Source organism: Hemitrygon akajei, chromosome 29, assembly GCF_048418815.1.
Source record: "Hemitrygon akajei chromosome 29, sHemAka1.3, whole genome shotgun sequence".
NCBI classification, from domain to species: domain Eukaryota; kingdom Metazoa; phylum Chordata; class Chondrichthyes; order Myliobatiformes; family Dasyatidae; genus Hemitrygon; species Hemitrygon akajei.
Genome location: NC_133152.1, coordinates 22,382,694 through 22,408,726, shown reverse-complemented (window position 1 = coordinate 22,408,726; position 26,033 = coordinate 22,382,694). Strand labels below are relative to the sequence as shown.

The 26,033-nt window shown below is 39.8% G+C and overlaps 1 protein-coding gene across 2 annotated transcripts in view; it reads left to right on the top strand.

Annotated features, from left to right (window-relative positions):
* Positions 1-26,033, top strand: part of plekhm2 (pleckstrin homology domain containing, family M (with RUN domain) member 2) — a 53,305-nt gene that overhangs the window by 16,372 nt on the left and 10,900 nt on the right. Inside the window, exons 7-16 of one of the 2 annotated variants that reach the window (XM_073031835.1) lie at positions 4,506-4,565; positions 9,355-9,598; positions 11,008-11,850; positions 13,819-13,888; positions 14,950-15,040; positions 16,220-16,284; positions 16,917-17,005; positions 20,416-20,548; positions 22,388-22,578; positions 24,653-24,718. In XM_073031835.1, coding sequence (XP_072887936.1) covers positions 4,506-4,565; positions 9,355-9,598; positions 11,008-11,850; positions 13,819-13,888; positions 14,950-15,040; positions 16,220-16,284; positions 16,917-17,005; positions 20,416-20,548; positions 22,388-22,578; positions 24,653-24,718 — 1,852 coding nt within the window. The remainder of the gene's footprint in view (positions 1-4,505; positions 4,566-9,354; positions 9,599-11,007; positions 11,851-13,818; positions 13,889-14,949; positions 15,041-16,219; positions 16,285-16,916; positions 17,006-20,415; positions 20,549-22,387; positions 22,579-24,652; positions 24,719-26,033) is intronic. The other variant, XM_073031836.1, reaches the window with a different exon arrangement.

Here is a 26,033-nt window from a genome sequence, read left to right as displayed (position 1 = left end):
GTTTTCATAAAAGTTGTGGTTTTTCAATTGAAATATTTTATATTAATCCTCCCCAAGGTACAAACACCAACTTGTGTGCATATGAGTGTTTGGGAGATTTGTGGGCTAGATATGCTAGCTGTGTGACTGCTGGAACTTCTTAAATGCAGGAACTCAGTCTGCAGCAATATCACATTGGTTGAGTTTAAAAGCCCTAGTTTAACTATACCTTGCCCTTGGTTGGCCTATGTTTTTACTTAAGTCTTCCCAGGTTGCTGCATTTTTTGGATTGCTAACCTTTAGGGTTACAAACAATCCCCAGAACCAGAACCAGGGAGGTCCTATAGGCAAATGAAAGGAATTCACCACAGGCAGCGGTTATTATGTTATAGTTGCTTACAATGTTAATTTAGCTCCATGGTCTGATAACATTCACGAGTTTTTCATGGTGTATTCAAAACACTTGGAAAACATGGGTAGAATTATGGTTTGTTTGCTTGAAATAAAAATGATTTTGTTTTAGGTATGAGTTCATGGTAAATGGAGATTTAGTGACTGAATTTTGCAAGTGCATCTTAGGAATTGTTTAATGTGATTGCTATGCGCTCTGCAGAATAGTTAACGTGAGCACTGGATGTGCATAATAACCAGGCATACCATACAGGTATTGTCTGCACAGTTAACTGCTGTCCAAGTCGATAGTGTAACAGGTTGAGTGTCAGATTGCCCATTTGCCGTTATTTGTTATTGGCACCCCTGCCAGTGCAGTGATTGAATATAACTATCTGGTAAGCTGCGGCAAAAATTTTTTTCTTTTGTGGATTCTGTACAGTCCAAGCCTTGAAAATCACTGGAACTAGATTCACATTGTGTCAAGAAGTTTTCCTCTTTATAAAGTAAGTGCAGCACTGCCATCACTTCAATCAGGTAGCTACCTCAACTCACAATATACATATGTGGCATACTTTGGCACATAACTGCAACCTATAGAAATTTCATTGCATAGAGCGTTAACGGGCAACGTAGAATTATAAAACCCTACCATTATTTGAGGAAGGCCAAGTGTTCGGATAGTTAAAAGTATTTTAATAGCAGGCCATTTCCTTGATGTTTCTGATGCTTTCAGCAGTTAACCGTGTATGCCTCATCTTTTGATTTGTCCTGTAATTCCAGCTGAAACAAAAAAAGTTTTCAGTGAGGAATAAGTCATCATCTTGGCTTGGGGATTTACTGTTGCTGGTTTAAAAAATTAGTAATCACTGCAGGTGTACCTTCATAAGCATTGGTACAATTAACCATCATCTTGTCGGTAGCATCAGAGAAAGGAATTAAATGCTGGCCTTATCTATATGTCCATTCTACGTGTGAATATTAAGAAAGCTGTGATTGTAGTCAATTTGCAATGAGAATAATTGTCAATCTAAAGGAAGGTTAACATTAGGCACTACACACCAACAAAAATGTGGTGCTGGGCAATCTTTTGTCTGCCTCCCTGTAACTGTTGTAACAACCTACACAGTCCTCTGGCAGCAACAACAACTGAAGCACTTCTGCAAAAGTGTAAAGGGAACATCAAAACCAATACTGAGTTCCTAGTAGTCACTATCTCACTTGTCAGGTGTTGCAGCTGATTTCACTGCTCTCAATAGCGCCATGTTATTAATGTTGCATTAGTTGGAAGGTGGTTTTTTGTGTTGTATTTGATCCCTGTTGTTTCCTATCTGGTTAAAGGAATGTGAGAGGAATGACTGTTCATAATCAATAACAGAACAGTCAATATACCAAATCAATCAGTTGATAACAAATACCAGATAACTTTTTTTTGTTCTTTCAACAATTAAACATTCTTTAATTTGCAAATTGTCAACCCTACAAGGAAATGAGGAAGGTGAAAGACTGGTACAAAAGATTTGAGATGTCAGTCTGTGGCTGCGTATGGTGTGTTTAAACATTGCTGTAATCCGGTTTATCATTGTTGGTACTGATGGACTGGAAAATAGTTTGCTGGCAGTAGACATGTGATATCAGAATCAGGTTTATTATCACCGGCATGTGTCGTGAAATTTGGTAACTTAGGAGCAGTACAATGCAATACGCAATAATAGAGAAAGAAAGAAATTACAGTAATTACATATATGTATTTTGAATAGATTTTAGAAGTGCAAAAAACAAATAATGTATTTTTTTTATAAAGTGAGGTAGTGTTCATGGGTTTAATGTCCATTTAGGAATCGTATGACAGTGAAAAGATGCAGTTCCTGAATCACTGAGTGTGTGCCTTCAGGCTTCTGTACCTCCTTCCTGACAGTTATAATGAGAAGGGGGCATTCCCTGGGAGATGGGGTCCTTAGAAAGGCGATGTCCATTATTGAGTTATGGCTCTTTGAAGATGTCTTGGATACTACGGATGCTAGTACCCAAGATGGAGCTGACTAATTTTACAACTTTCTGTAGCTTCTTTTGGTCCTGTGCAGTAGCCCCCTCCTGCATGCCAGATAGTGATGCAGCCTATCAGAATGCTCTCCACGGTACATCTATAGACGTTTGAGTCTTTAAGTTGATAAACCAAATCTCTTCAAACTCTAATGAAATATAGCTGCTATCTTCCCTTCTTTATAGCTGCATCGATTTGTTGGGACCAGGTTAGATCCTTAGAGATTTTGGCATGCAGGAAGAACTTGAAGTTGCTTGTTCTCTCCACTACTAATCCTTCTGAGGATTGGTTCATGTTCCCTCATCTTTCTGACGTCCACAATCAGCTCTTTAGTCTTACTGACATTGAGTGCAAGGTTGTTGCTGCGACATCACCCAACTAGCTGTTATATCTCACTCCTGTGCACCTTCTTGTCTCTATCTGAGATTCTACCAATGATGATACAACCATTAAATTTATAGGTGGCATTTGAGCTATACCTAGTCACACAGTCATGGGTATAAAGGGAGTAGAGCAGTGGGCTAAGTACAAACCTCTGAGGCGTGCCAGTGTTGATTGTCAGTGAGGAGGAGATATTATCACCAATTTGCACAGATAGTGGTCTTCCAGTTCGGAAGTCGAGGATCCAATTGCAAAGAGAGATACAGAGGCCCATGTTCTATAGCTTATCGATCAGGACTGTGGGAATGATGGTATTAAGCATCCTGATGTTGGTGCTTGTATTATCCAGGTGACCTAAGGCTTTGTGAAGAACCATTGAGATTGTGTCTGTCATGGACCTACTGTGGCGATAGGCAAATTGCAGTGGGTCCAGGTCCTTGCTGAGGCAGGAGTTGATTCTGGCCATGACCAACCTCTCAAAGCATTTCATCATCGAGTGAGTGCAACTGGACGATAGTCATTAGGGCAGCTCGTATTACTCTTCTTGGGCACTGGTATAATTGTTGCCTTTTTGAAATGAGTGGGAACTTCCAACTGTAGCAGTGAGAGGTTGAAGTTGTCCTTGAATACTCCTGCCAGCTGGTTGGCACAAGTTTTCAGAGCCTTACCAGGTACTCTAATGGGGCCTGCCGCCTTGCGAGGGCTCACCCTTCTTAGAAGCAGCCTAACATTGGCCTCCGAGACAGAGGTCACAGGGTCACCTGGTGTAGTTATATTCTCCCTTTCAAAGTGGGCATGGAAAGTGTTGAGCTCATCTGGTCGTGAAGCATCGCTGCCATTTATGCTGTCGGGTTTTGCTTTGTATGAAGTAATGTCTCACTAACTCTACCAGAGTTGACGTGCACCTGATGTCTTCTCCAATCTCGCTTGAAAGAGATTCTCCTTGCTCTGGAAATAGATTTTTAACAGGGTAACAATCTACATTGTTATGCTGAATGGCATTTCAGCAGACTTGTCCACACCAGTATATATACAAGTGCTGGTATTTAGCAGCATATTTTTAGACATTTAGACCATCAAGTAAACAGCAGCATTTTACTTGTTTGCTTGTTTGTTTTCTTCCAAGTAACTCTGTTCTAATCAAGATAAGATAGTGATCGAAGTTAACTCACACGAAATGTTGGAGACTCTCAGCAGGTCTCTTCATTGACTCTTCATTTCCCTCCATGAGTGCTGCTTAGCTTGCTGAGTTCTTCCAGTATTTTGTGTGTGTTGATCAAGGGTTTAAGTATCTTCTGACTCTAGTGCTCCACACTGACTGAAATTGTGCTTTTACTAATTTCATTTCTCGATCATCAGGTTAGACACAGTGTAAAATCCTGCCATCCAAAACAAAATAGCTTTTTTATTTTCAATTTCTGTTCTAAGTGTCATTGCCAGTTAAGAATGGCTTTATATAAGGATTGAGTTGGGATCAGCTAAGAGAATGTTCAACCCAACTGGTCTGGTTTCAAACACAAAGTTCTTGGAAGCAAAAGAAACATCATTCCAGGAAGGATGTTAAGGAATGCTCTAGCACTTTATAGGTATTGTGAAATTGCCATGAATGCTTTCACTACCTATATAAACTGGGTATTTTGTGTACTATTTGACACTGGTTTATACCATTACCAATTTTTGTTTTGTTTTCTTTCTCTTCCTACAACTATAGATTATGATTTTGGAGATGTATTTTCTGCAGCACAGTCCATACCCAGCACTGACTGGGAAGGTGGGACTTTATCAGATTTGTGTTCACATTCTGCTGGCTGCTGCATGCTCTGTCCCTAACCCTGTCTGTCTGACTCGCTGCATGCCTGCCAGGGCTGCTTCCAGTGATTGTGTATGTTTGCAATTGGGAGTGTCAGACAGAGAAAATCAGATTGTATTTGAATATCGTGAACTGAAAGCCATAATGTAAATGCAGCATAATATGGTGGTGGGTTTCATACAATAATCAAACTTGCTATAATTTGGTTGGCTTGCAGAAATCTTCTTGCAGTTTCTTTTTTGAGGAGGCAATTAATGTGATACTCCTCACATTTTAAAATGTTTTTCTTTTAACTTTAAATTCCATGTCATAGCATAAGAGAACTGTCCGGAGTGACCAGAATCTGATTCTCATTGGGAAAAGTTCACTTAAATAGTTCCATCACGTGCATTGGCGTGGGCTTGCTTATGGAAGTGTATCACTCCTATCTGTCTCATTTGTAAATCAATGATACCCAATAAATAATATTTGCATATTGAACAGTGTGATTTGGTTACCACTGATGATGACTTAGCCTTTGAATAGCTTAGGACAATGTTTAGGGATATTATTTTTAATTTGGATTGACCCAGGACTTGGTTTTGTACCTGCTATAGATCTAAAACTTTAGAAATCCAACCATGCATTAGATGAACAGCAACTATAGCGAGTAGTTCATGATGACTCAAAGCCATCTACAAGTCAAGGTCAAGAGAATGATGGAATGCTGTCTGTTACGTTTAGTTCTTTTGAACTTATCAAAACCACTCCTCTGAGAGGGTTGGTTAGTCTAGAGTCATTTGATCCTACAGCACAATACAGGCCCTTTGGTCCACAAAGCTGTGCCAAACATGTCCCTACCTCAGAAATTACAAGGCTTACCTATAGCCGTCTATTTTACTAAGCTCCATATGCCTATCTAAAATCTTCTTAAAAGACCCTATCGTATCCACCTCCACCACCATTGCCGGCAGCCATTCCACACACTCACCACTCTCTGCGTAATAAAAAAAAAACTTAACCCTGACATCTCCTCTGTACCTTCTCCCCAGCACCTTAAACCTGTGTCCTCTTGTGGCAACCATTTCAGCCCTGGGAAAAAGCCTCTGACTATCCACACGATCAATGCCTCTCATCATCTTATACACCTCTATCCGGTCACCTCTCATCCTCCTTCGCTCCAAGGAGAAAAGACGAGTTCACTCAACCTGTTTTCATAAGGCATGCTCCTCATTCCAGGCAACATCCTTGTAAATCTCCTCTGCACCCTTTCTATGGCTTCCACATCCTTCCAGTAGTGAGGCGACCGGAACTGAGCACAGTACTCCAAGTGGGGTCTGACTGGGGTCCTATATAGCTGCAACATTACCTCTCAGCTTCTAAATTCAATTTCACGATTGTTGAAGGCCAATGCACCATACACCTTCTTAGCCACAGAGTCAACTGCGCAGCTGCTTTGAGCATCCTATGGACTCAGACCCCAAGATCCCTCTGATCCTCCACACTGCCAAGAGTCTTACCATTAATACTATATTCTGCCATCATATTTGACCTACCAAAATGAACCACTTCACATTTATCTGGGTTGAACTCCATCTGCCACTTCTCAGACCAGTTTTGCATCCTATCAATGTCCCGCTGTAACCTCTGACAGCCCTCCACACTATCCACAACACCTCCAACCTTTGTGTCATCAGCAAACTTACTAACCCATCCCTCCACTTCCTCATCCAGGTCATTTATAAAAATCAATAAGAGTAAGGGTCCCAGAAGAGATCCCTGAGGCACACCACTGGTGACCGACCTCCATGCAGAATATAACCCGTCGAACCCTTCAGATAAAAATTGTCATAAATGGGATGAGGTTTCCCTCAAGTGCAATTCCAGTGACATGAGGAGCTGGGCATCATCCAGAACAAAGTAGTCGGCTTGATTCACATCCCATCCATCACTCTAAAAGTTTACTTCCCTCTGCAATGTCCCTGAGTTCATCATTACACCAGTAATAGAAACATAGAAAACCTACAGCACAATACAGGCCTTCAGCCCACAATGCTGTGCTGAACATGTAGTTACTTTAGAAATTATCTAGGGTCACCCCTAGCCCTCTATTTTTCTAAGCTCAATGTACTTATCCAGGAGTCTCTTAAAAGACCCTGTCGTATCCACCTCCACCACCATCACTGGTAGCCTATTCCACGCACTCACCAGTCTGCGTTTTTTAAAAAAAAAACTTACCCCCGACATTTCTTCTGTACCTACTTCCAAGCACCTTAAAACTGTACCCTCTCGTGTTAGCCATTTCAGCCCTGGGAAAAGGCCTCTGACTATCTACACAATCAATGCCTCTCATCATCTTACATACCTCTATCAGGTCACCCCTCATCCTCTGCCGCTCCAAGAAGAAAAGGCTGAGCTCACTTAACCTGTTCTCATAAGGCATGCTCCCCAATCCAGGTAACATCCTTGTAAATCTGAGCCTGGGTGAATTCTTTACAGTTACTCATTTTAGACTATATAAACAGCACTTCTTAAACCATCAGGATGAACAAGGGCAGCAAACACGTGGGGATAACTTTTTAACCGTCTGTAGAGCCTTGTATCTTCTCCCATCACCTGTGAGAGTAAGAGGATTGAAGTAGTTCTAGAAGGAAACTTGCCACCACCTCCTCTAGTTTTTAGGAATAGGCAATTAAAGGTGTCCTTGTTGAATGTCCCTATCCCATAACTGAATTTTAAAACCTAGAATGCCTTTATAGCAATCTGCTTTAGTATTTTTATAGATTATTTTGCATTAGATTGAAAGAGCAAACAATTTTGTCCAGGCCAAACATTTCCCTTCCAAATATTGGCATTGCACTTACAATCATTCAATGTTTATTTTTGCTAGGGTTGGGTTAGGTGATTGAAAGTTCACCAGTTTATCTCACATGCTATGATGTTCAAAAGCTTTAAGGTTTTCCTGCATCTTCTCAATATCCTTGGTGACCACTGTCAACCCATGATTTATTGCAATACATTGGTTGATGACTCCTGCTCAGAATGAGCTACCTGGAAAAGGTGTATATAGCTATCTGCATAAACTGGGTTTCTGTCACCCCAAGCATTACTGTCCTATTGTACCATTTCTAACTGCTAAATTGCCATCATTATTCCTTGTTCTACTTCATTCATAGGACATGCGTGACCAGTTCCAGATGTGGAAAATAAATAGTTTATCTTGGCATCAAGAAAGGGATGTTCCAATAAAACCTCAAAGATATTATTTGGAAGCTCACACTGAGGTTATTAGAATATATTTTAGTGACCTTGTGCTTCCACCACCTGGAAGCAATAAATTTACTGAGTGGAGCTCCCAACTTGCGACAATAGGTTCAAAGATTGCATCAGATTTAATTTTTAATGAGTTAATTTCCTCAAGTAATGCATGTTTCTGTGCTCTCTCTGACCTGTGGGTTTTGTTAGTTTTTCTTAGTATCTTTATAGCTCAAGAAGGTTCAGTAGTCATGAACTTGTTGATTCTCCATAATTTCAGATCATGCAGTCATAAATGGCGTGGGACTTTTTTTGAGTAGTTTATTACAGCAGTGGAAATATATGGTTCTGTTTCTACTGCTGCAACAAGCTTAAAAAAATCCTTTACCATTTGGTAACCACAAAGCACCATTCCCCTTTGTTTCCCCCACCCCTTGACAAAACTAGGATTAAATTTATTAAATACCAGGGGTAATTTACAGTGGTCAGTTAGCCTTCCAGCATACAGATCTTTGAGATGTGGGAGGAAACTGGAACACCCAGAAGAAATATGAAATTTCAAGGACCATGTGAGTATTTCACTCTCTACCTAGACAGTGCTGGTCACAGGGTCTGTGAGGCAACAGCTGTACCAACTGAATCACTAAACCACAAGAGCTTTGGGTGTAAAACTGAAAGTACTTGAAGTAAGCTTTTACTTGAAGTAAATGAATTTAAATGTTTCTCAAACCAGACTAGTTAAGAAAAGCTCGTTTAGAGCAGAGTTGAGGAGGATTTTTTTTTTAACCAGGCGACAGAGAATCGGAGGAATTAATTGACACAGATGGTTGTGAAACCCAAGTCATTGGGTATATTTAAAGTGAAGGTCGATTGGTTCTTGGATAGTAAGAGCATCAAGGGTTACAGGGAGAAGCAGAAGATTGGGGTTGAGAGGGAAAATAAATCGGCCACAGTAGTATGGTGGAGCCGAATGGCTTCTGCTCCTTTGTCTTACAGTCTGACTAGGTAGAGGCTCCTGAGCTTTAAATGGTTACGCCTTTGGTTTTTCATCCTTACCCAACTGCAAAACATTTTAATTGAGATCAAAGATAGATAATGACATTAGATACTGTTCCCCATCTGCAGTGCAACTAAGCTGTCAACAAAGTATCACGTTTAAATAGGGATGTTCTGTCTTGGAGCAAAGTCAGCAAAATAGAATAGTTATTATGAATTTTCTACAAATGCGAGTAGCTATTGTAATCACATGCAATAAATGCTGCGGCTAAATAAGTGTTCTGGTGATTGTTAAGTGTAGGATTATGGGTACAATTCTAAACTGCTAGGAGGTTCCTTATTTTGAGCTTTTGATTCTGTATGCTAATTTGTCAATTTATTTTTAATCCTGCTTCAAATAACCAATTTTTATTGCTACTCTGGCATTTTGTTGATTAAAGAAAAAATATTTTTGTCAAGTAGAAATCATCTGAGAAACAAACGCTGACCTCTGTATTTTCATTTTTATTTTTCTCTGTAGAGGGTGAATTGACAGACACAGTCAGCAGCTGCCCTCGATCTGGAACCTCAGAGAGTTTGCCATTGAACAACAAACCAAACACAAAGAGCCCAACCCTCCGCTACAACCCTTTTAATGGAGAGAAAACAGAGTCTCCACATGCACCAGAAGGCAATGTGGTGCGAAACACTGAATCCAAGGGAGAAGAGAACACATCAGATATACAGGATGTCACCAAGAATACCACAGAGCTTGAAGTAATCAGGTCAGCCATTAGTGTTCAGGACCTTAAAAGAAGGTTACAGAGGATGGATATTTCACAAAATACTAACTTTCAGTTTGATTCAAATTCCTAATAAAGATGGCAACTTACTTTCCCTCCCTTTGTCTAGTTTGCCTCTTTGTTATTAGTTCTTCCTCGTTTGAGTGAAAAGCTTCTGGATTTGTTTCTTGAGTTTTTAATCTATGTAGACATTCTAATTCCAGGAATGTGTTCTGATGTCCACCACATTTTCTTTCAGGTGAGACATTGGGATAGCATGGTAGTGTAGTGGTTAGCACAACACTTCCCACTGCTGCCTGTATGGAGTTTGTACGTGCTCCAGTTTCCTCCCACAGTCCAAAGACGTACCAGATGGTAGGTTAATTGGTCATTGTAAATTGTCCTGTGATTAGGGTAGTATTAAAACAAAATTGGGGGATTGCTGGGCGGCGTGGCTCAGAAGGGCACAAAGGGCCTACTCCATGCTGTACCTCAATAAATAAAATAAATTTTAAAATAAGCTCAGCCCTTCTCCAGTGGATGTTGTGTTCTGGGGAGTCATTTCAAAATAACTAAAACTGCTTTATTAATCAGTGTTGCGGTTTATTTGAAAATAAACATCCAGAGAATCTCATTGCTATTTGTGTACAACTGGGTGGCACTCTTCTCATATAACATCTGATCAAACTCCAGACACATTATTTTGTTGACTGTGCAACAGCCTTGATGCTGTACAACTAAGAATTTATTTCTGATCCCTACACTACATCTGGAAGTGGTCACCTTATGAGTTTCTGTAGACTGTTTGGACCAGTTTGTATGGAACTGTTACAAAGTCACACAGTATAGAACTCAGAATTCAGGACGTGCTAACAATCTTGATTGGGCAGTACCTTTTGTCTTATTGTTTCTGGGGTTCCTGTAACAGTGTATCTTCAGAACAAGATTAAATTTGGTCTTTAAGGTCTTTAGTTTCAAATTTATACTCTCATCCCCTTAAGTTATGAGACCATGCTTTGTAGATAGAATTCCAAATTGAGCTGTGGGAGTACGTACTGTATTACCATTACAACTGTCTCCCCGTGGATATTCATCCTATGTGGCCCTTTTTGTTCCGATTTGTGCACATAAATGGAAAGTTTTGCCAAAACATTTAACTGCAGGATATCACAATTCAGTGTGATCGTCGTATCTAAACACATATTTTCCTCTTGTTAGGAATACAAAAGATAATGCTGATTGCTTTTTGTTCTTCCTTCGGGGCCAAAGCATTAACTAGTGTCGCAGTTGGTTGCTGCCAGTCTGAACTGACTAAAGGTGCAATTGGAAAGTTTCCCACGTGGGTTAGTGATTAGCACCTGCCCAAATGAGTGAGAAACTGATATTAATTGTTTGTAGCTTCAATTCCACAGATTGGCAAAGAAGAAGAGAACACTGAAAAAGAAGAGAGGGAAATCTGAGGAGCAAATACAGGAAGAAATACAGCAGTCAAAGGAAGAAGATGCCAAGACTGAGGAAGACTGTGATCTGGAAGCACAAGATGAACAAAGCACAAAATTGGATTTGCAGAAATCAACTGCAATTCCTGGAACTGAGGACACTAACACTGAGGATATGGTGCTCTGCGTGACTCGACGAGAGTCTGATGCCGATGCTACCCAGCCAGGTTTACAGATACCGCAGATGAAGGACACATCCATGAGCAGCGTCGGGCATTCTCTGAGCAAAGTGATGGAGCAGCTTAATGAAACAACTGACACCAATGCTTGGATGCCAGACGACGGTCACCCCGAGCAGCCCTTTCGGACTCGTGTCCCGGGGAACACCCCGGGTGAGTCTCCACATAGCGAGTATAGTGAGCGGATGCCACCTGCCATGGAGTTCTACAGGTTTACCCTCGAGAGTCCAGGCGCTAGTGCAACAGGTAGCTGCAACGATGACCTTGCAGGGGATGGCCAACAAGAGAATGTTTTTGGTAGCCATGAAGCTGCTAGCACAGAAACGTGCAAAGAAGACATCCCTGGCACTGTAGCGACACAAGGGATCACAGAGGAAGCTGATCCCCCAGTGAGTCAAGAGGCAGAAAATACAGAGGCTGTTTCGGTACCCAGTAACCAGTCTGATAACATAAATGCCAAGCTGGGTGAGACTGATCTAGAACAGTTGGAAATTCAGACCTTGGCTTCTGAAGATGAAGCAGAGAATGAGGCAGCTCAAAATAGTCCTTCAGAACTAACCCATCCAGCTGACTTCAGGTAAAGTGCAGTGGAGTATTTAAATTCTTCTGTGGTTAATTGCAAATGCAACAGCTTCATGAAAGAGTGAAAAAATATTAAATGTAATAATGGAATCAGACAGTATTAATTAACTTCTATAACTCTAGAATAGTTGCACATTCCCTGAATTTGTGCTTCAAAATTCACACATGGAGGTTATGAGAAACTGTTGCCCTTGATTTTGATCTTCATAATGATCATGGTTTAGATTGCAAATACTAAAATAGTGAACACATTTAAAAGTCAGTGTACTGAGTGTTCAGAATGTAGTCCTCCTGATCTGCCACAAAATGTCGAAGTCCTGACATCCATCAATGGTTAGTTATTGTCACCTCATGAATTGATTCCTGCCAGTCTGTCCCTTGTATTAATCAGGTGTGTATATTATTTGTACTACATGTGCTGTTTGCATGTATAGAGTAAGCTTTAGTTCCTCTCTGGTTGAGGGAGTGAATCAAATTATCATAGAGTTGAGATGTTTAGGTAATGTGCTGTCCGAGTACTCAAACATGTTCCAATGGGTGAATCTTCTATCTTTTCCTATGACTGGATTCCAGTCGGTTAGAATTTCTTAACACAACTTCAATAATAAATAAGCAAGTTTTTTTCCTTTCCAATTGCCTTCCCATCTCACCTGAAAGCACAAGCTTCTCTTCCTCAATGGATTGCAACCATTCTCAACAGTATTTTTGCCCATTTGCTTTTTCTTCCTCTCCTAACCCTTTAAATTTAAAGATTTCTAAAAATATTCTAGCTTTCTCTAACACAGATATCACTGTTTGGTCCACTCATAGCTACATCATGCCCTTTCTTACCAGGCAACAAATGTCATCAGCCCACGAAGACATCACTTTTTTTCCCCCATTAAGATCAGCATATTAATTTCTACAGATGGACAGCATTCTAACTGACTATATCTCCGTCTGGTATGGGAGGTGGGTGGGGGACCACTGCACAGGATCGAAATAAGCTGCAGAGAGTTGTAAACGCTCTTCAAGGAGCAATGCCTCAAAAAGGCAGCATCCATCATTAAGAACCCCCAGGACATGCTCTGTTCCCATTGTTACCATCAGGAAAGAGGTACAGGAGCCTGAAGGCACACACTCAGTGGTTCAGGAACAGCTGCTTCCCCTCTGCCGTCGATTCCTAAATGGACATTGAACCCATGAACACTACCTCAAACTTTTTTTACTTTGCCCTACTTATTCAATAGTGTAATTTGTTTTTTTCTCTATTATTAGTGTTGCATTGTACTGCTGTTGCAAAGGCAACAAATTTCACAACATATGCCCCTGATATTAAACCTAATTCTGATGTATAGATTTGCAGTGGACCAGGACGAACATTCAAGCTTGCGTTTGTTTGATTTTTTTCTAAACAAATGCATATCATATACCTCAAACAGGAGCTTCACAAGACTAATTCCTGATAATTCAGTGTTTGCCATTAGGATTGCATTTATATTTGAATTTTTATTCAAGCCTTATTATCGACTCAGTATATGTGCCTTTCTTGCTCGTTTCCAGACTAGCTTGACATTAAGTTTTCCCTGAAATTCTGCAACATTCATTGACTTAGAAGGATTTTGTCTCCCAGTTTTTATCACTCTGTAAATGGATCTGAGTATTTTTCACTTCAGTAAGTGTGAAACTACCTGCAAAATAGCAATCAATCCTCAAATATGCTCCACAGTTTTGTTTTAACTTTTCTATCTTGTACAGTTTGTTAATTCAACTTCTTCTGCTGTTTAATTATATTCATGAATACTCCAAATAATTTGATTCTATATCTGTATTCCTCGTAACTCTCTTCAGTGAAATTTTCCTGAATGTTCTTAATCAATTTGATTTGACTTAAAACTTATATTGAGATTTTGTCAGAATTGGTGGCAGCAGTCAGATGTTTTTCCCATTTTCCAAAAACCATGTTTTTCCCATTTTTCTTCAGGGTAGACAATAATCTGCTGCTTCTGCTGATGATTCATGTTTTCAGGGAGAATGAAGAGCAGCTCTATAAGGTAATGGGGTTGTGACTGGTCTATAAAATATATGCTTCAAGTATTTCAAAAGGAGCACATTGCTGTGGTAAAATTTTCTGCAATAAAGATGTGGGAAGTACATTGTTCAGTACAGTTTGTGCTGCAATAACTAGAATAATTTCAATGATCTCTGCACATATGCTGAGTTAGAAGGGTTACAATACCTGATAGCTTTGTTACCTCCTACTAGAAACTGGGTCTATGGCAAATGAGTGTGGATGTAGGCTCATGCTCTGTTTTGTGGGTCCTTGCCATCCACTCTTATATTAAATAGTTTCTTACGGCAAATATAAAAGGGAAACTGATTCATCTGGTTAGCATGTAAAAAGGCTATGCATCCCCTTTTAGCATTCTTAGATAAGCCTTTCACAATGTGGAAATGATTAGTCACTGGGTCATGTGTGGAGAAAGCTGGGCATAATAATGTGAACAACTAATAAAATTGAACCAAGAAATTGGCACCAACAAAACTTGAGAATGGAGAAAAGTGAAATAGGAAAGCAAATCTAAATAGTTGGAACATAACCAATTGTTAATTTCTCCAAACTAAAGAGGGAGGTAGAAGGAAGTTTTATTCAAGACCTCATCATTGGCATAATGAGACAAGTAAATGGTCTTCTATGAGCAGAGTTCTGCAGTTTTGGAACTCCACCGATTCAGAGCTAAGGATGCAGGCAGTTAATTAAAATGTTGCTTTTATAGTACTGTTTTTTTTTTGGATGTACTATGCAGTGCTACTCCATTGCAGGAGCTCCCGGTTACAAATGACCTGACAATCTGTCTATACAAATTCTCCCATTCATTTTTAAAGTATCTTTCGCTAGTAATAATAAAAAATGCTTCAAATCATTAATGAGTGGATGGATTCATTTTCCATCAGTTTAATTATGGGTAATGTTAAGGTGCTTATTCAATTAAATTGACTGAATTATAGCAAGTGTACGTTGGGTGATGATATAGCTTACAATAGAAAACAGATGCATTTATTAGGAACTCTTACATTCCCCTCTGTTCTTGTCTTTACCAATTTCTCCTCTTAGATGATGCAGATGTGGACAGGTCATATGGAGGGGAACCTACAGTTGCTGTATGTTCTGCTGACAGATTGTTATATCTACCTGTTGAGAAAAGGTAAATATCTGTTTTGGACTGGTGCATTGAGTGAATTAGTATTCTTAAAGGCCACATCACACATTCAAATTGTTGCAGTGACCAGGTTGCATAGCTTGAGGAGATTTGATATGTCACCAAATCTCTAGCAAATTTATATTGATGTACAGTGGAGTGCATTTTGACTGGTTGCATCACTGCTCTGATGCAGTGGATGCTCTGATGTGCAGGATTGAAAGAGGCTGCAGAGGGTTGTTGTCACGGGTACAATCCTGCCCACCATTGAGAACATCTTGAAAAGGTGGTATCTCCAGTAGGTGGCATCCATCATTAAGAACCCCCACCACAGAGGACATACCCTTTTCTTATTGCCACCACTGGGTAGAAGTTAAGGGAACTTGAAAATCCACACTTAACATTTTAGAAGTTTCTTCCCCTCTGCCATCAGATTCCTGAACGGTCCATGAACACTACCACGCTATTCCTCTTGCACTATTTGTTCATTTTTACTGTAATTTATAGTCATTTTTGTCTTTTGCTGTACTGCTCACAACACACAGTCTGTCAGTGGTAATAATTCTGATTCTGGGCTTCTGGTTTATAGTTGATTCGTAACCAGCATTTTCCAGAGTGCATTGTGCACCTGTTCCATTACTTTTCCATCTTAAAACCAAATGTCAGGGGGTATTGGTCATAATCATGTTATCTTAATTATTCAGCTGATACATTTGATCACAGTTCCACTTTTCAGTATTTTTCACAATTGCACAACTGGAGTATACAGTCGGTTTCATTTTCTGCATAAATTGTAACTATTTTCTCAGTCCGGAATTTTAATAAGACCAAAAGGAGAAAAAAATATTAACTGACATAAAGTTGAAAAAATGCAGATCTGAGTACTCTACAAACCAAGGCTGAAGGTTCTGATGGAAGACCACTGACTAAGCAGTATGTTGATAGAAACTGATGTAAAATTCACAGCTTTCAGTTCAGGAAAGGAGAGTGGAACAGATAAAATGAGTGTTTTCCTCAATGTCATGGAAATGGGAGCTGAATGTTCCACTCTATTCAGATTCTCATTCAGATGACGTTTAATACTATACATACAGTAGATGTGTAATAAAGTTGTTTTACAATGCAAGCCAAGGCATAGGTTGAATTGTAGTGCTTATGTCTGACTCAGTCTTGTGCTTTGTGTAGGAGCTGCAGACAAGCCCTATGCAGTGGAGGAAGCAGTATCCTACAATGAACTTGACTATATTTCTGTGAGTTGTGATCTTTCAAATGGTGCACTTCATCGGGAACCGATAAATCTGGTTAGGCTAGCTTTTTGCCAGGATGTTGTACCATCTCTTATTAGCTCTCTTTCTGTAAAATAGGATAACAAGTATTTTCAGTGCCTCTCCCTTTGCAAAATAAGTAAGAATATTGGTAATAACATTGCCAGTAATAGGTAATTTTAAAATGACATTGTTAGTTTTGTAACATTAGGTCTCATTAGCTCTTAGGAAACGAGAGAACAGCTTTAAGCGTGATGTTTATTTAATGTCTGATAACCAAAAGTAAACTGAACCGATGTCATCCCATGATTGTATACCATCTCCCTCAATCTAATTCACCCCTGTTGCCTGAGTACGGTAATGTACGGTATATAGTACTAGATGGCTACTGCCACCTGTGGAATTAAACTGAGCAGACTTGAGTGAAATGGACAAACTAAGAAGTGGAGACATCATAAAATTTTAAAACCAAAATGCTGCTTGTGGGGTATTATTGTGTAACATATCATCATCTTATTTGCAGTATAAAATTCTCTCACTTGGTAGGATAATTTACAATATTTGCTCTGACCGTGGTCATAATTTGCAGTCTTTCACTCATATGTTCTTTGTCAAAGGTGGGACTTGGTCAACAGACTATTCAGCTTGTTTGCACTAATCGACGGAGGCAGTTCCTTCTAGACACAGCCGATGAATCTCTGACTGAGTAAGTTCAGATTGTGCCGATATTGGACGAGTAGTCAGTCATTGCCTGAATGTTCCTCCTTTAACCCAGACTCATCGTGAAGACCTTTTAACAGTTGTCCATATTTGTGTGGAAACAGTTACTCCAGATGTTGAACTTTTTGATTCCTGCACTAGCTCGTATCTTTTTTGAGTTTTAATGAAATTTTGAAGGTGCAGCTGTATTCAGTCATGTTCATTGGCTTTAAGTACATTGCCCCTAGGGTCTCATTCAGATCTCAGTTCAAAGTAAAATTCATTATCAGACTAATACAGGTCACCACATACATCCAGAGCTGCTTTTTCTGCGGGCATACTAAGCAAATCTATAGAACAGTAACTATAAACAGGATCAATGGACAACAAACTGTGCAAAGGCAAGTATAAAAAATAGCAATAAATTATGAGCATGAAATAACAAGAGTCCTTAAAGTGAGACCATCGGTTGTGGGAACACCAGATGTGGAGTGAGTAGTTATTTCCTTTTGTTCAAGAGCCTGATGGTTGAGGAGTAGTGACTGTTCTTGAACCTGGTGGTGCGAGTCCTGAGGCACCTGTACCTTCTACCTGATGGCAGCAGCAAGAAAGGAGTAACAGTTAATTTCACAAGTACTCATTCTTTTTACGTTGTATCTTTCTCTCCTCTGCAGAGCCTGTTAATCATAGGTTCAAACAAAATACTTATTGTATCTGGGTAAGGTGGTCATATAGCCAGATTTTTAAATAATACTTAAGTTGAAATTGTGTTTGTAACAAAGTAAATACTGTCTAACTATTCATTATTCTCCACTGCAGTGTTAATTTCTAATGTTAGCTGATCTTATCCAGAACCACAATAGGTGCGTTTCTGCCTCTTGAACCAGTTCTAACACCTTACACAATCTACTGAAATCAATGCTGAACTTTTGTCTGTGTGGGTGTGGAGGGAGAAAAGGTTGGGAATCAGACTCGATTGTGTTGTTCATAACCATAAATAATCCATCTACTCAAGTGTAGGCTTGTACAGTCCACTTGATGGGTATCAGAAGGTAGCTGTTCTAGTAATTAGTACAGCTGCAGTAATACTTTACATTAGTGGTTGCCAACCAGGGTTGATCTTTGAGACTTTCCAGTAGATCCAGAAAAAAATAAATACATAAATACTGTTGTAAGGTGAGTATTATAAAAATAAGTAATACTAATTAGGATAATGGTAATATAGCAATACTCCCGCTACAGAAAGCTGTTTGTAAAAAGAGGTTGTTTCCGAAGTTGCGGGGTTTTACTTCTGTTCGGGGTTGAAGGCCCAGCAATCGTTTTTCACAAAACGTGCTGCTCAAAATAAGGCTGCTGTTGAAGCATCATTTCGTGTTGGTCACCTTTTGGCTAAACACAAGAAGCCTTTTACAGATGGCGATTTATTCAAGGAAGCAATGGCCATTACCGCAGAGACTGTTTTTAATGACTTTAAAAACAAAAACAACATCAAAACCGCAATACATAATATACCGCTTGGCCCTGCAACAATGACAAGGAGGGTAGAGTCACTGTCAGAGGACGCGGATCGACAAGTGTTAAAGGACTTATCACTGTGAATATTTTTCACGACAGTTCGATGAATCCCTGGATGTAATGCAAACAGCTCAGCTTGTATTTGTCAGAATAGCTTTCCAGGATTTTACAACAAAGGAGGACTTCCTCGCTCTTTTGCAATTAAAGGAGAGAACGAGAGGTGAGGATATTTACAATGAGTTTTAAAAATATATCTGTGAACATGACATCCCCATTCATAAACTGGTGGCAATTACTACTGATGGGGCCCCAGCAATGCGCAGTGTGCACGTTGGATTTATAGCACTGTACCGTAATTACCCTGATTTTCCCGACTTCCTGGATTATCACTGTGTGATTCATCAGCAGGCCTTGGCTGGGAAGGTCATGGACTTATCTTATGTAATGACACTGGTGGTCAAACTAATAACCTGATTTGAGCAAAGACGCTTCAGCACCGCTTATTCAAGGTGTTATTGGATGAGCTCGATGCTGCTTACAGAGATATAATTCTTCATGCTGATGTTCGGTGGTTGAGTCGCGGCAAAGTGCTGCCACAATTTGTTAACTTGCTACCTGAGATAAAAGACTTTTCTGTCGACAAGAAACAAGGAGCACGAGGAACTGTCAGATGATGCGTGGCTACTGGATTTAGGGTTTCTGACAGACCTACTGGCTGAATTAAACGCACTTAACAGCGAACTCATGGGAAAAGACCGACACCTGCCCCACATGATAAGCACAGTTTAAGGCCAAGTACGGTGTTTGGATTTCAAATTTAAAGAACAGGAGGCTGACACACTTTCACAACTTGGAGAAAATGTTACAGGCCATCAAGGAAAAAAATGCTTTTCACCCTGAGCAGTACTGTGCTTACCTAGACAAACTGGCAATAGAGTTCAGTTGACGTTTTGGGGAGTTAAACGTCATGAAAGATATTGCTGCATTTATTTCAAACCCATTTCTGCCGATCAATATAGAACAGATAGCAGCCAAATTCCAGCAAGTATTTGGTGTGCCAAGTGATACGGAAATGGAAATAATTGATTTGCAAAATGACACCGAGCTTAAAGCAAGATCAAGGGACGGTGACTTTAGGGGGCTCGTCAGCAGGGAGAAGTTTCCTCATCTCACCACATGTGCACTAAAAGTCAGTGCCTACTCCGGGTCAACTTATCTGTGTGAAATAGCATTTTCACAGATGAAAATTATTAAATCTAAGTACAGGAGCTGTCTTATTGACAGCCACCTCACAGACTCTCTCAGACTGGCTGTCTGTAGTTATGAGCCAAATTTCAGGGAACTAGCAGAAAGTATTCAGCCCCAGTCGTCACACTGACTGCAACAGTCAATTTTTATTCATTTATTTTTCGTGTTGAAATAAAATTAAATAATGAAACTTAGAGTTAAAGGTATGAAGTATTGTAATATTCTTAAAGAAAGACAGCTATGGCCTGTTTGATATGCTAGTTACAGTGTTTTCTTGGTTGACTTAATTTGAAAGTTTGACAAAAGCATTTTATGTAATTCAAATACAATTAGCTCAAATAAAAGGCCTCAAGTTGGAAGTACGATCTGAGCTGTTATTTCTCTAAATAATTTAGTAGATAGATCTTGCCTTTTACTAAGGCCGAGCGAGGTAGGAGATCTTGGGCTTAAAAAGGTTGGTGACCACTACATTAATAGGCCAAATCTTCAAGATGGGAGAAGGAATCTGAGTATAAAAGAATTAAAGAAACATATCTGTGGAGTGATTAAAATGTACTTGTCGTATTATAGGTACAGTACGTTCCTAGAACTTGGACTTTTCAAGTCAAGTTTATTTTGTCACTAGTTATCCAGTAATTTGTTTCTTATCTATAGGTTTTTCCTCACTGCTTTGCGATCTGCTATGATTAAAGGCTGCAGGGAGCCTCCATATCCCAGTATCCTTATGGATGCCACCATGCAGAAACTTGCTCTGACCAAATTTGTGGCCCAAGAATCAAGATGTGAGGTAATAGGTTTTTCTGTGTGGTTGTTAAGCTGGAAATACATGTTCTCTGTTAAACCATCTGGTACATTGGTGAGCATGTCTGGGCACATGAGGTGAGGATGGAGCAATCCACAGGCGTAGTTCCATTTAGTCAAGGATGAAACACTAATCGCTTGACCAACTTAAGCAACACGAGAGGAGGCGAGGTAAGAGAAATGAGGGACACCATTGAGGAAATGAGATAGGCAAGAAGGATGTGATGTGTCAGTAAAGTATTCATGTGGTATTAAAACATAATATTTAATGTCCTGCCCTTTTTTTAGAGGAAATGACAGCAAGTATGTATAGAATGTTTTAATGAGGAAAATTTTTAAATACTGAAAGTCTGAAATAAAACCAGAAAATACTGGTTATCTGTCATCTATGGAAAGAGATACAGAGCTAATGTTTCTGTTCAAAGACGCTTCAAAAGAGGGTAAGAGTAAAACAGATTAGTTTTAAGTTGTTCATGGAGTGAGGACAATATTAACAAGGTTAATATCGCAGGGCGAAGTCGGGTTTCTGAGGGGTATTGACGGAATAACGTGGTTGAATGTGTTAATAAGGATAGTTTCGGAGAAGTATAAACAAATGTTGTGAAATGTTAAGGGAAAATACAAAACAACATAAATTCTGCAAAATGTAACTGTAGATACTGCCTAAGCAGGTCAGGTTTTGCTCATGGTTTAAGAAGAATTGAGCAATTCTACCATCTTTGTCAGGATTCCATCACACACTTCTTTCTCTCCACATTCCAAAAGGACATTACGACTCCCAGTTTGGTCTTCCGTTTCCACCAAACACTTATCGTCATATTTTCATATACAACCTCAGGCAATTCAACGCCTGCCCAGTACCTCTTCCTAGCATCTGTGGACTCGAACAATTCTTTCAGGGGAAGCAATGGTTCAATTGCACTTCCAATCTAATGTGCTGTGTTTGGCGCTCAAAATATCTCTTCTGTGTTGGGGAAATCAAATGCAGATTAGTCATGCAATTTGTGGAACACCTGCATTTATTCTGCAGGGACAGTCCTGATATCCCTAGCACCTTCCATTTTAATTATCCTTTCCACTCCCACCTCTGAGAAGTCTGTTATTAGCTTTCTGCACTATTGTAACAAGGTCCAATAGAAGCTTAATGAATAACACTTACATCTGGGTGCTGTGCAGTCTTCTGGATTCAACATTAAATTCAACTGCTGTTCAACCAATTCTGTTACCAAGAAAGAAAATAAGTTCTGCTCAGTAATCCCTACAGTTCTGCATTTCCCATCCATTACATTTATTTAGCTGCCTTCATCTCTCTGCTTTTGTTCATGATATTTCTCTGTAGCTTTCCTTATTAACCCATTAAGCAGATTTCTTCATCAAATCTTATCCCTATGCAACCCTGACCTCGCCCTATTAGTGGTATTCTCTTCATCCTATCCATCTCTCTCTATCCTCTTAGCAAGTTATAAACTTATTTTCTCTCTTTCCCAGTTCTGACGTAGGCTCTTTAACCCAAAATGTTTGCTTCTTTTTCCACAGATGCTGCCTGATCTGCAGCATGACTTTTCTGTACTTGATCTTGATTTTGACAAGTCCATTGGGGGGGGGGGGGGGGGGAGGAAAGAGGACAGAGTATAGTGTGTATTTACAAGTGAGAGGGGAACAGAAGTTGATGATAAATGAAGTGGGGAAACTGGAGTTGAGGAAAAGGATTATTCAGCAGTATCATTTTCAAAAAGTTAAATGAAAATTATATTCATCATCTTAACCTGTTTTCCAACAATGTTTCAGCTGCTGCTATACCTAATTCTGGTTGATGTGTTTGCAGGTATCTGACGTCACCATCCACCTCTACAGTTTGATTCACTGGGAGGATCCCATGGATGTAACAGCAGGGCCTCAGAAGAACCTCTACATGACTGTTGCAAATGCAGTTACAAAAGAAGGAATTCTACATTACAAGGCTGGTACCAGCTACCTGGGCTCCCCTATCTGGAAGCCCTCTTATGTAGTACTCAGGTGTGGCATTGTCAATTTTTCTTATAGCTGGGGGGGGGGGGGGTCTGTACACTTACATATGAAACAAGGTTTTTCTAAAATTTTTTCAGTGATAGATATTTACACTCAGTACATGCTGTATAAAACTCAACCATTGAATTTGAATGATTCTCACTGAAACTGGTTCTCAAGGAAACATGCAAAATACTGACAGTAGGCTTAGGCTAGCTGTAGCAAGGATGTTTCCCCCGATTGGGGGTGGTTCTAGAACAGGGGTCACAGGCTCTGGATAGATGGTGGGGCAAAGAAAATAAATTTTCTGAGTCAGAATGGTGAACAGAAGTGGAGGGGACCAGGCTAGATGAATATATTTAAGGAGGAGATTGATTTCTAGACACAAAGCATCAACTCATGGGGGAGTCAGTAGGAATATAGTACTAAGAATGAGGATCTGTATGATCATTCAGAAGAATGGAACAGATTTAAACTGAACTCCCTGTTCCTGCTCCTATTGTCGAGTTTCTATCTAAAATATGCCCAAATTAAGGGTCTCGGACCAAAACATCGACTGTACTCTTTTCCAGAGATGCTGCCTGGACTGCTGAGATCCTCCAGTGTTTTTGTGTTTTGCTATTTTTTTCTGTCCTCTGTTTCTGAAAGCAGTGTTGCTGGGTGTGAATATTTGACTGATTGTCGTCATCATTATGTGCCATGACGTGGGTGATCGTGGTCTTGACCACGATTGTTCTTGGCAAATTTTTCTATGGAAGTGGTTTGTCATTGCCACCTTCTGGGCAGTGCCTTGACAAGACGGCTGGCCCCAGCCATTATCAATACTCTCCAAAGACGGTCTGCCTGGCGTCAGTGGTCGCATCACCAAGACTAATGATATGCACCAGCTGCTCATACGGCTATCCACCACCTGCTCCCATGGCTTCACATGATCGGGGGGCTAAGCAGGTGCTACATCTTGCCCAAGGGTGACCTGCAGGCTAGCAGAGGGAAGGAGCGCCCTATACCTCCTTTGGTAGAGACCCTGCCACCCAATTTGACCAGTACCCTTCCAAATAACTGTACTTAATGCAAAAGCCAAGGCAGACTGTGCAAATATTTAAGTGTATATTTACCATTAGCTGTGAGTACTCTAAGGTAATCTAGTATAAATCAGAATTAACTTTTATAATTTGTTATTGTGGCTATGGGTGATATTGGCAAGGCATCTGAAATAAAAATTGTTGTAGACTTTGAATTCAAGGGGACATAATTTTAAGGTGATTGGAGAAAAATATGGGGTGGGGGTTGGCAGAGGTAATTTCTTCACACACTGTGGTGGGTGCATGTAAAACTGCCAGGGGCAGTGGCAGAGGTCAACGTGTACATTAGGGACATTTAAGGAACTCTTAAGAAAGGCACATGGATGATAGAAAAATGGACGGCTATGTTAGAGGGAAGGGCTAGGTTGATCTTGGAGTGGGCTATGTCAGCACGACAGTGTAGGGCCTGTAATGTTATTATGTTCTTAATTCCTGCAGTCCTTGTAATGCTCCCACAATAGGGTCAAGTAGAGAATTCCAAATTTTTGACCAAATGTCTGATTTTTTTTCTTGTGTCCCATATGGTGTGTGAGTTGCTAGTCGATGGCATTCCAACAGCATTGTTGTTCTTATCAGTATTTTCCTCAAATGAGCCACTGAAGGTAGAGACCATTTTAAATCAATAGCAATTGTTATTCTTGGGTCAGCCAATGTGCTGTACATTGTTTTTCCATCCTGCTGTGGCTCTTTACCAAAGCTGCACCTCGGCTGATTTCATCCTCATTTCATATCATGTTGGCAGTGTTCAGCTGAGGTAAGCTGTTCCACAACTCCACCTAAACCATTGCTTTATGATTTCACTAACTTAAGGGGAAATTATAGATGCTGTGACACAAAATGGTGTTGATACTAATTCAGATTCTTACCATGGGAGTAAATATTAGTCTGAAGAGATTGGCTTGGGAGAGATGTTATAAGTGGCCCATCCCCAGCCAGTATTTGAATGAAGTAGTTTGCAGTCTGTGCTGTTACATTTATTAAGGCTTTCTTTTTATCTGCAGCAATGGCATCCTCTATCAGTATCCAGACAAGATAGATGTAATGCCACTCTTGTCAGTAAACTTGGCGTAAGTACATGTGTGGAAAGATAGTTGTTTCCATTTGCCTGCTCTTTCCTTTCTCCCTCCCTTAACTTGTCTATTAATGCATCTGAGAGACCAGTACTGCAGGCTGCCTTTGCCCACATTTCTAATCAACACAAATGAACCGAGTCTGACTGTTAACGTGTTAATTAATTATGTTAAAAATCAGACTAAGCCTGTCCTTGCTATCCTGCATTTGTGTACTTTAGCAACAACTGATTTCTCAGCTTCATATCACCAATATTAACATTTTGTGTATCATATTTCAAGCCTAGATTTGCAGAGTTCCACTGGGACAGTGTATTTGATGTCTGGGTTACTGGAATATTGTGTTTTTGTATATTATTGCAATTTCGCTCTCAGTTGTGCTCAGCCGTTTTCACTGGGATGGAACCCATTGGCTTCAGGTTAGAAGTTAAAGGATGAACAAGAATTTAAAACCCCAGAATTTATAAAATCCTCTCAAGAGCATCTTTCAGCCCAGGAACTTTCTGTTTTGTCAACAAGCCTAGTTGAAGAAAAGTTAACATTTGGATTTGAATGCTTGATAGATGTAATTTATACAGACTTGCAGAAGCTATTGTCAAGATTCCCACTTGGTTGCTAACAAAGAAAAGCATAAAATCAGTGAAATGAGTATGAGGTAGGCGGTAGAGTAGGAATGTAAATTCCTTCACCGGTTGACTGCCCTAGTGGTGATCCTTATGGTATCCATATTGTGGTTACAATATTTTTACTATCTTTGTCACTTGATTGAAAGCATATATCCAAGTTTGTTAATAACACTGAGTATGTACCGCAAGTGATGTAGTTGGGAGCAAAAAGTTACATGTTACGTATCAGATGAAGAACTAACTGATGGACTGCAGTGTAGAAAGATAGAAAGTCACCAATTTAGAGGCTGAAAATAGAATAATATTTTCTGGTAAGTAGTAAATTAGATCTTATGGCAGGAGATGATGAAATAGAAAAAGACAACTAAGTAAAAGTAGCAAAGTGCACTTAACAAGTACAAAAATATGAAGAAGACTTTTATTTTGAAATGGGATCAAAGAAACAATGGGGCAGTATCAACCAGCTGGAGCGCTGTGTTCATTTTGAGTAATTCATTTCAAATAGATGCACACTTGGCAATGTAGTCCAAATTCCCTGAACTTAAAGCAATTTCTTGTGAGAACTAAACTTGCTTACCTTTGAATACAGAAGAGTTAATTAATGTGTTTAAAATCATGATAGAGTAGATAGGGAGAAATTATCACCTCCAGTTAGAATCCAGAACAAGATTGTATAATTTGTAATT